The sequence below is a fragment of the Pygoscelis adeliae genome, unplaced genomic scaffold, assembly GCF_000699105.1.
Source record: "Pygoscelis adeliae isolate BGI_AS28 unplaced genomic scaffold, ASM69910v1 Scaffold803, whole genome shotgun sequence".
NCBI classification, from domain to species: domain Eukaryota; kingdom Metazoa; phylum Chordata; class Aves; order Sphenisciformes; family Spheniscidae; genus Pygoscelis; species Pygoscelis adeliae.
The window spans coordinates 185,754-196,274 of record NW_008824537.1 but is presented as its reverse complement, the minus strand read 5'-3'; the positions used below and the strand labels follow the sequence as shown (position 1 = coordinate 196,274).

The window sequence follows — 10,521 nt, the reverse complement described above, 5'->3', positions numbered from 1 at the left end:
CAGCGGGGGGTCAGACAGATCCAGGACTGCAGGCCAGCGAAGAGCACCTACAGGCGGTGTGAGGCTCAGAGACAGAAATAGGTTCAGGTTGACCAAGATGTGCTTTCAGCCCACCAAAGGATGTGGTTTGGTTTTTGAGGGGGACACCTCAACCCCTTTCTAGAGAAACCTTGGCTCCCACCTCCGCCCCGCAAAAGAACTCCCATTTGAGGTCCTACAGCCTCTGTGACGTTACTGGTGTGCCTCAGCCCTGGGTTCCCAGGCGACGGGCTCCCTTGCTCTCTGCCCGTGCGTGGTTTGGTAGTGTCCTTGCTTTCTTTTTTTCACCTTTTCTTTCTTTCCAAAGCGCTAACTGGCCCCGCAGGAGCCCTGCAAACCATCTTCCAGGCTCAGATCTGCTGAGGACACCCCAATGCCGGGGACATTTCCTACCTAAACCAAAAAAAACCTGCTCAGGAAAGATGGATGTGGGTGGTGAGAGGGCAGAGGAGGACCAGGAGGAGAGGTGGGCAGAGGGGCTGGGACACGGTGGGAATTCAAATCTTCCATCTGCTGGCTTCTCACTGAATCAAGTGAGCTAGGCTTTTTTTTTTTTCCCTCTGCATATTTAAGGTCTGAAATTTTCACTGATCTGTCAAAACGAGCGCTATAAAACCCCCAGCTAGCTGGAAAAGCAACGTTATTGAAACCAGTTTGGTGACTCGTGACCTTTCCATGAAAAGTTTATATTAATATTCCTCCAAAAAACACTCACTGAAAGAACAAATTGAAATGTTTAAAGGAAAATAGTCTTGCCACAAAACATCCAGATCTGGGTAAAAAAGCCCGCTTGAGCAGTTCGGGGTGCTTAGCTGATCCTTCCCGCAGATCAAAGCTCATTGTATTTCTCCTTTTGCTCAAGGATATCAGCAACAATACCAAACTTCACTTCCTTCGTCCAAAGCCATTCGCCAGCGAAATTAAATTAAACGTACTTTTTTAAAAAGGAAAACAATAATAATAAAAAATTAATAAAAAAATAAAAGCCAGGCACAAGCCCGCGCCCCAGCTGGTGTTAATTGGCAGCTCCCCAGCCCTCGGCAGCGCTGAGCCAGCTCCTCCAAGTGCGGGATCAGAGGACCCTGGCTCCTGCCTAAATCCTGCCCTCTCTGGGGTATTTTTTCCTCGCCCTTTGTTTTCTCTCGCTTTCCCAGGCCCCTGTGATCTATTGTCTTTCCGCATTATGAACATCTGATATTAGTCGCTGTCTTGACAACGCTCGCGTGTGAGTAATGCGTTGAGCCGATGCCCTGCCGGCACCGTGGGCTTCGGTGAGGAGGAAGGAGGAAAGTCACTGGGCTCCATCCCAGCAGGTCTGAGTATCAACCTGTTTCTGAGCATCTTTTCCTTCCTTAAGCAATCTTCGGCATTTTTTCAAGCGTTGGCTCTCTGCTAGCTCCCATCCGTGGCCACTGCCATCCCTGACAAGTTGACGCGAGCGCAGGGAGGATGGGGCTGAGCCAAAGCCCTCTCATATCCAAAATCATTGTCCTGCGTCGCTCAGGTCTCCCTGGGACAGGGGCCGAGGTGGCTCTTTGAGGTTGCTATTTCACTTGGGCCCCCGCCCAGCATGAAGGATGTTTGAGAGAAACCCGTGGAAGAATGTGAAAACACACACGTCCTTAAAATAGAGAAAAGCATCTGTACGGTGCCTGCCTCCCGAGTGAAAAAGCAGCATCTGGGCGGGTGTAATGAGGAAGGCAAAGGGGTTGGAAAGGGTTTTGCTGTGAGCACTGATGGACAACGGGGTGCGTGTCTGGTCAGCAAGGCTACAGATGCTTGGCAGGTCTATGGAGCTTGTTTTTACGAAATACCTTGTCGCTGGGCTTGAATTGAGTTTTTTTTCTACTGGAAACGGGTGTAGCTTGCTTGAGCAAAGTTGGCCAAGTCGCTTGCTTTTATTCAGCCCCACCTCAAAGAGCAGAGAGGACATCCTCCTCCTCCTCCTCCTCCTCTTCAGGCTGTAGGGAGCGGGTCAGAGGTTCTCGAACAGAGGTTCAGGAGAAGACTGCAGCACAACAGTGTAGGTTATTCAGGACGAAGATAATACTGACAAGATGAGAATATTAATTTGTTATATGCAGCAAGATGAAAAAAAAAAAAAGGTCGTTGTCTTTTAAAGGACGTTCTCCTGCAGCCTCCTGGTCGTGCTCAGCCTGAGCTGCCGCATCCCCATCACCGCCAGTCTGGGGGAAGGTGGGAATCCCGCTGCAGCACGGTGCAGGCTCATCAGCGTAGGAGAACTCTGTACTACGTTATATACTTCTGTTAGTAAAATACATTATATATGGAAACTTGTTGTGTGTTATAAAAAGGAGCTAATTTTAAAAATATCTATACAGATGCAGGCATGCCAACTCAACAATTTATGTTTTATTGATATTATTTTAATTACTTTGATGAATTACTGACGCTGTTTTAAACTATATTGTTCCCATAATACCCCTTTGTGCTCTCATTATCAGACAGAACAACAAAGCAAGATTTCAGCAAGGGTTATGGAGCTCTGCTGGGGGTAGACCCCAACATCCCCAAGGAACATCGTGCCAGGACTTCGGTGTCCCTCCAAAGAGACTCAGGGTGGGAGCTCCCGATGACCAGGAGTGGGGAGCAATGCCAGGAGAGCGTGATGAGCAGAGACAGCTTGGACGGGGTCAACAGGCACTGGAGAAGAAACACCTTGGAGAGGCAGAGAGGGCACAGGCAGGAGGTTATAGGTGTTCCCAAAGGTGTAGGACTTTTTTGGGAGCGGGTGGCTGGGCATAGGAGGATGGTGGGTCACCAGTGGCCTCCAGTTTCGTGTGTTGATTCTACTGGTGTGATAACAGAGGGTTGAAAACTATTCAATATAAGGAGGGACCTGGGCAGAATATTTTATGCCTTGGTAGTCTGAATCCGGACCTCCAACCCTGGCTAAAAGAGGATGCAACGCTCCCAGCATTTCTGCAGGGAGGAGAAAGTGGGTTCATTTGTAGGCAAGCTCAGGAGTGGAGTAAGGAAGCAATACTGCCTATAGTGCTTGATTTCCTGGGGAAATCAGGGGCAGAACTGGCTGTGGATCCAGCCAGGAACAGGGTCTGGACCTGTTCTACCCTCTCTATCTGCAATAGCAGCCATATTTATTTGAAAAGAATTTGATGGTGGATGAGTATTGACTTCCATCTGTATAATAAGGGCTATCGTAGCCTGCCAGAAACAGAGACAGAGGAAGAGAGATGGATGGATGGATGGATGGATGGATGGATGGATGGATGGATGGATGGATGGATGGATGGATGACTGAGTGGATGAGTGGGTGGATGGATGAATAGATGCAAGCTCAAGTTCATTTTGTATTATGCCATTTCTCGAGAGCAGTACGGATGCCTATCGCTGTTGCTTCTTCCTTTGGACTCAGAGAATACCCTGCGTTGCTCATCGAAACATCCATCGCTCCACATTTCCACTTGAATCTCTCATAGATAAAAGTCTCCTATTCCAAAGTGGACAAGTGAATATTTCTGGCTGGCTTTTGCAGGGTCAACTGGGCTTAAAAAAGAAAAAAAAAAAAGACTAAAACCCAAAAAAGCCTCCCCTGAACTCCCTGGCTGGTGCTCACATTAGCATAGGCAATGTCCCCTGACATCCGGGCAGCAGGCAGGAGCATCTGTGCCGGAGGGCTTGGGGGTGTCGGTGGAGGAGGGAGGGAGGAAATCTGGAACCCATAAGCTCCACTGATGTTTGCATTACCTTGCACGGCTGCATTGGTCTGTGTCTGGTCCGCCCACGGTCCTCCTCGCCCTATCAGCAAGAGCCATTCCCCAAAGTTATTCGAACGCCCTCCTCTCTGTAGCCCAAAGGAAAAACCAACCGAGCTCCTTGGAGGGCTCCGCAAGGCTTGGGAAGTCCGGGGAGGCTGAAGGGTTGATGCTCCAGGCTGCACTTCTTGAGTGGGCGCTGGCTGCTCTCCAGGCCGCCTTGCCGATGTGCTGTGGCCGTCGCATCTCGTGAGACCCCAGAGCCCTTCGCCTGCAAGGTGCTGAGAAGATGAAAGAGGAAAGCATGTGCCCGGACTCCCCCGAAGGCAGCCTGGTCACCAGCGAGGAGGAAGGCGAGCGGCTGTACAAGAAATGCCTCCGCAAGCGTGGCCAGGGGGGCAAGCCGGCAGAGGACTGCGGTGCCCCCTCACCGCAGGGCAAGCGGAGCAAGCGCAGCCCCGTCCCGCAGTCCTTTGAGGACGTGCACACGCAGCGCGTGATCGCCAACGTGCGTGAACGCCAGCGGACCCAGTCGCTCAATGACGCCTTCGCGGAGCTGCGGAAGATCATCCCGACGCTGCCCTCCGACAAGCTGAGCAAGATCCAAACCCTCAAGCTGGCCGCCCGCTACATAGACTTCTTGTACCAGGTCCTGCAGAGCGATGAGCTGGACCACAAGATCACCAGCTGCAACTACCTGGCCCACGAGAGGCTCAGCTACGCCTTCTCCGTCTGGAGGATGGAAGGGGCTTGGTCCATGTCTGCATCCCACTGAGCCGGGGTATGTATCGCCACCTCCCCGCCGACACCTCCGCACATCCCTCGTTCCTGCATCCTCCATGCATCTCCCCAGCTCGGTCCTGCGGGGGAAAACGCACAGCAGCCGCCCCCTCCTCACGCTCCACGTGCAAGCGATTTGCTTTAACGAACCCCCAAGGGCTCGGCGTGTGAGGAGGGGCCAATTCCCAACCTCGCCGGGGCCGGTAGGACGTTGCAGGGAGCCGAGCAGCGGAGCCCTAAAGCAACTGATCTCATTTAGCGGGGTCTGGTCCGGGGCAGGCTAGTGAAAGGTTTAAAACGAGGGCTTAAAAATCTGATTTATCCTCCCACAGTAACCCGGGAGGGCGCGTAAATCAGCAGACACCCTCCTGAATGTGCTTGGGTTACCGAGGTGTCAAAACTGCACGAGCAAGACCAGAGGCCGCCCCGCAGCCATCGGCCGACGGCTGCTGGTGCTCCCACTGCACCAAGAGCCCAGCCTTGTCCTCGCCGCCCGGGCAAAACCTGGCAGCCGTTTCCTGAAGCCGTTGGGTGGCCCTGGGGCCTCCAGCCTGCCGGGCTTTCTCCTAGCCCTCTCCTAAAGCGCTGAAGATAAGATGGGATCCGTAATCCCTTCGGATCTGTAGGCATCCTACACTGCAGGGAATAAAATATCGAGTGAGGATGCCGGGGCAGCGAGGTTTGCCCACTCGTTGCACTGCACCTCTTTGTTTGACGTGCTCAGCACCATCCAGCCACCGCCTGAGCATCCTTTCAATCACTGGCAAAGCTGCTGAGAGGAGAGGGGAATAATCCTATTTTCAGTGCTTTAGGTCTCATTGGGCTGGGAGAAAGGGGGAACGGGGGGAGAAGGCTCAGCTACGTGCTAACGTTTCCTGCAGCTCATGAACAGGAGCAGAAAGCTCCGGAGGACATTCCCAAGCCGTGGACTTCGGGGACACTTCATGGGAGCCCAGCCCAGCTCCCGAGAGTCCCCGTTGTCCCCTAAACAGGATCAGGGCTATTGGCTTTCCTCGAGCACTGACTCTAACCCCTGTCTTGTGTCGGCCCCAGCGCTGGGGGTTAGAGACTGCCGGGCCCTCTGGGGAAGCCAAGGGCAAAAGGACTCTTATTTTTCTTGCACCCACCACTAAGGGCTGCAACGTGGAAAACCCTTTTATTCTTATTTTCTGCCAGCTATTGGGGTCAGCCTTGGGCAACCTCCTTACGTGCCATTTCTCCTCCTGGCTGGTCTTACTGAAGCCCCAGTTCAGTGCAGGGACCCACGTGCCCGTGCCCAACTGTGGTCTCCCTGCGGGCAGAAGCAGCGTATCTATAACGTGAGCCAACCCAGACCCTGTGACGAGAAGTGCCGAGCGGGTGCAAGACCCTAATTAAAGCCGTGCTGACCCCCCAGCTGGGGCAGGGAGCTGGTGCCATGCTGCAGCCCGATGTGAGACCGCCGGTGCCCGCCTCGTCGTGGGTGCAGCCTGGTGAGGATGATGGGCTCCCCGGTGCCTTCAAACTTCAGCGAAACATTTCAATTACCAGAATGTCAACATTGTTTGTTTAGCTTGTACTGAAACCTTCCAGAATATCCATTAAAACCATAGTGAAAAAAAAAAAAAAAAAAAAATCTGCTCTCCACCCTGATCTTGCGTTTCGAAAGGCCGGAGGGAGTGGGAAAGGGAGGAAAGCGGCCTTTCTGAGACAAAATAAATCATAGGAAATTCCTGCAAAGGGGCCCAAATGATGCCCGGGCGGTCAGGAACCTTCTGCCACGGCTGGTGTCCCCCCCCATGAGCACCGCTGACCCTCCTGCCTTTGGGTTTTGCCACGTAACAGCCCTGAATTTCAGGCCAGATCGGCAGATATAGGTGCAGCCACTGGCTAAAGATGTTGACCGGCTCCCAGGGGGATTTCATTTAAGGGTGTGCCACATTTAAACTCTCGTTTTCCTGCAAACCTTGCTAAGATTGCTTCTAACCAACAGAAAAACTGCCAGTTTTCTACATCCGTGTAGAGATTTCAATTATTTGGGGCAGACCCGGTTGTTTAAAAACTGATGAGAAAGACTGTCCTTGCTGGAAGCAGGATAGCTGCCCCTTAGCCGTGGCTGGGTGCCTCCGGGGACACCTTCCCCTTCGGGACAGCCAGAAGCGAAGCCTGTGGTTGCTTGTTCTTACTTTGAGAAGCCAAAAAGCTGCCAGGGACAGTCGGGATGCTGAGCCCCCTGAGCAGATCAAGCCCGTATCCCGCCCAGCGCCTCCCTCACCCTCTTCTGGGCATCACATTTTTGCAGCCCTGTGAGTTTTGCAGTTTGCAGCGGGGTTATCCTCTTTCGGAGGATGCTGGGTGCTCTGTGCATGCTCCCAAAAGACGGGGGCTGCCCGGCACGGCTTTGCCCTGCTCCTAGGTTCGCAAGAGAGGTGGAATCAGCAGGAGTGTGGGTTTCTTTGGCGGATGGTTTGTCAGAGCTTCAGCACTGTGCTGACGAAGTCCATGCTGACGAGCTGTGCGCTTCGTTAAAGCCCAGCTAAAGGCGTTTTCGCTCTGGGGAGGTGTGGGGTTTTTGAGTCCCCTCGCCATCGCCCCCAGACCCGGGGCCGTTGCTCTCGGCACACGCGTGTCTGCTCCCTGTTGCGTGTGTGGGCTGACGTGCAGCTCTGCGTCCGGTCGTTGACTTGTAGACCTGTTTATTTAAGCTGAGTGCTTGGCAGGAATTGTGCTCCCATGATAAACAGAGGAATTAAAGACACTTAGTGATCTTAACGACGTCTCTGCTAAATGAAAAAGCCTCCGTGTAAAATCCCTCATGTCCTGTGAGCGTGGGACTCTCAGTGTGCTTATCATTGCTGGTTAATATTCATCCCAAGCGGCTCCGGTGCTTGCCTTGAGGCGAAGCATCCTTCAGCTGAAGAGATAATAATCTGCTTTGTGCCGACCTGCAGCGGTATTCGGGTACCAATTAGCAACTCCCAGCTGGGCAGGGAAGTAACGGGAGGAGGATTTGCTAAGCAAAGACCAAAAAGAGGGAACAGCCACAGGGGAAGCGATGCTGGAGTTGGAAAGGCTGCGTCTCTTTCCTGTAAGTGAATTAACCCAGCACTTGCAACGGGACTGCAATCTTATAATGTAAAGCAGCTAATGGCTGCTGCGAGCCCCGGCATACTGGTCTCCACTGGAACTCAGCCTATTAAATATCAAAGGGCGCTGGAATAGCTGGATGTGGATATGCCCTTGTTAACCAGGAGACATCATCCGGGGAAAGAGGGATTGAGCCCTCAGGCAAGAAAAATAATGTTTGAAGTCCCCCAAGCTCACGGTTTTTCAGCACAGTCTCGAGCACATTAAAATGGTTTCTTTTCCTGCTGGAGGAGAAAATGAGGCTGGAAGCTGAAACTGCTGGGGGGGAAAGACTGGTGGAGTTGTAAGGGGTGATATTTCTTGCCCTTCATTTGTCTCCCTGGATTTATTGTCTTTCTCGCGTTGCCCTCACTTAATTGTCTATCCTGAAAGACCTTGGATAAATCTTCCCTTTGGGGACTGTTGCTCTTGCTTGGAGTCTGCTTTGTTGGGTGGATGTTTCATTTTCTTTTATTTATAAATATGTCTCACTGCACGGTATTAAAGCACCAGGGTATTAAAGGAGCTTGGGGAGAGCTCTCTTCCCTATTCAGATCTGCTCAGAAAATGCATTTAAAGCAGCATCTGCTTCAAAAAGCTGAGATCCCTCTGCGGACTGGCAAGAAAGCACAATCCCCTCTGGCTGAGCTGTCTTGCCACCCTGGATCAGTCCTTTAAAAGCAGCGAGAAGTGGGTCCATTCACTCACTGCTGGTTAAACTGGCCAAGGTGGCCCAGGACCCCCGGGCTGGGTTAGAGCAAGCCCAGGCGCTGGGCTCCTCCTTAGCCAGGTCCAGCGAGCGAGGAGTCGCGCTGGCAGGAGCCACCTTGCTTTCACTTTTGGTTTGAGCTCCCAGAAGAGCCGAAGAGTTCCCCAAATCCTGGCAAATCTGTGCCTGGGTGATTTTTCTTCCTTCCATTCGGTGAAGGGCTATGTTAAGCACCAGCCGTGCTCCTATCCGCGCACTCTGGCAGGATGCTTCTGGGGTTTGCTCCTTGCTCTGGCGTGGAGCAGGTTTAGAGGTCAGAAGTTTCCTCCCAAGGCTGCTGTCTTCTCCCACGAGCGCAGAGCTGGGGTAGAAGAAGAGATGTCTGGTGCCTTGAAGGCTCCAGCTTTGGTGCCCCGAGGCAGGAGGAGCTGCCCTAGATGAGGGATGTGGGACATCCCCCCAAATCCCAGGGCTGATCTCACGCGCTGGCTCTGGGTAAGGATGCAGGACCAGATGGGGCTGGGGATGCTCGGTCTGACCACAACCAGCCCACACTGTGCCGGGGCTGTCGGGGGACGCCCCGACTGCTGTGTAGGAGCAAGGGATGGCATCACCTTGATGTCCCGGAGCTGCTCTGCTGCGGTTCCTGGAGCCCAGCCCGGAGCAGGGAGAGCTGCAGGCTGTCCAGCCATCCCTCTCCAGGACCCTTGGCATGAGAGCATTCGGCACAAAGACATGCAGAAGGGCAACTGGGGCTGCCATTAATTTCACTGTTAGAAAAGCCTTTTTCCAGCAAAAACTTCCACTTTTCTATTAAAGACGGAAGAACTCAACACCAAACCTGCCTGGGGGGGGGCGGGCTCTTCTCCATCGCAGGAAGGCAGGTTCTCAGCACTACTCAGGATTAGTTAAAATTAAAACAGAGATAAAATTACAGAGCCAGCCCTCACGAGCATTAAAATGTCTGCCGGTTTACGATCCCCGCGAGGAGATGGGCTCGCTAGATCTCAGCTGCGTTCGCTTAGCCCAGAGGAATGCCTTTGAAACGAGCCTGTATTTCATTGCCGAATGTCACGGGAATGCACCTGGGATCTGAGGGGGAACGAAGGAGATGCGTTAACGAGACGGGCTTTGCATTTAATTTCCTTTTATAGGGCTGTACCTGAGCAGAGACGAGGGTGTTAATGCAGTGGAGGGAGGGAAGGGCAGTCGTCAGCCGGGGCGTTGAGGACAGGCTGGCAGCGCGATGTGTCTCCCTGGCTCTGTGGTCTGGTCCACGCCAGCCCCGTGAAGGTCCGTCCCCAAGCCCTGCACGCTCAGAGCAGGGCTGGTCTCCTCTGGAGGCTCCCGCAGTCCTTCGGCAGCCTTCAAAACCGTGCCGTGAATGCGTTATTTGGGGTTAGACCTTGTTGGCTTCAGACATGGCTGTGCCGTGAGGCAAGCGGAGATTATTAACGTTTATGTGGGCTGGGTTGAGATGCTCGTGCCTGTGCTTCCCGCCACCCAGGACATCCCTGTGCCGTGCCGGTTGGACGCCCGCCTTTTTGGTTGCCTATTTCCCCAGGCGCCGTTGCCCTTGAGCGCCGTGGATGCACACAGCGCCCATCACAGACCTTTCGGACCACGGTCCCAAAGGGACAGCAATGGGAGACATGGGGCTTTGGGGATTTTTTCTCTCTCTGCCACCTGGCTTGGGCAGGCTCTGTCCTGTCTGCAAGCCCCGAGGGCAGCCCTGCCTGCAGAGAGGGTGGGCAGGGGCTGCCCCCAGCAGCCTGCTGGCCCCCGTCTGCATTATCTCAGCCGGTGCCCAGGGGTGAATTACTGGAGGGTTTGATTTATTCCTCTCCAGGCTCCTCTCCAGAGAGTTAAAGGTCTCAGCTATTGCGCAAGGAGGGACTAGAAAAGCAGGAGGCAAAGGGTGGAGGGGATGAAATAAAACCAGAGACCTAGGGGTGATGGGGAGGAAGCCCAGAGAGCACCAGGGCCAGCAACATGAAGCCATTGCCCCACGGGGCTTGAGTCCCCTTGCACCCCCATGCCCGGTCCCTCAAGACCTGCTGGAGCCATTCCTAATCTCCTCCAGCCCTTGCAGGAGCCGTTTCCCCCTGCCCAAGGTCCAGATCAGGCTTTCGGCTTGGCTTGCCCTGCTTT

The 10,521-nt window shown here is 53.6% G+C and overlaps 1 protein-coding gene across 1 annotated transcript; it reads left to right on the top strand.

Annotated features, from left to right (window-relative positions):
* The first annotated feature begins 4,061 nt into the window (after positions 1-4,061).
* Positions 4,062-4,552, top strand: LOC103914887 (twist-related protein 2-like). Its single transcript, XM_009321613.1, has one exon. It carries the CDS (start codon positions 4,066-4,068, stop codon positions 4,549-4,551), a length of 486 nt encoding a protein of 161 aa, XP_009319888.1. The 5' UTR covers positions 4,062-4,065; the 3' UTR covers position 4,552.
* Positions 4,553-10,521: the final 5,969 nt, after the last annotated feature.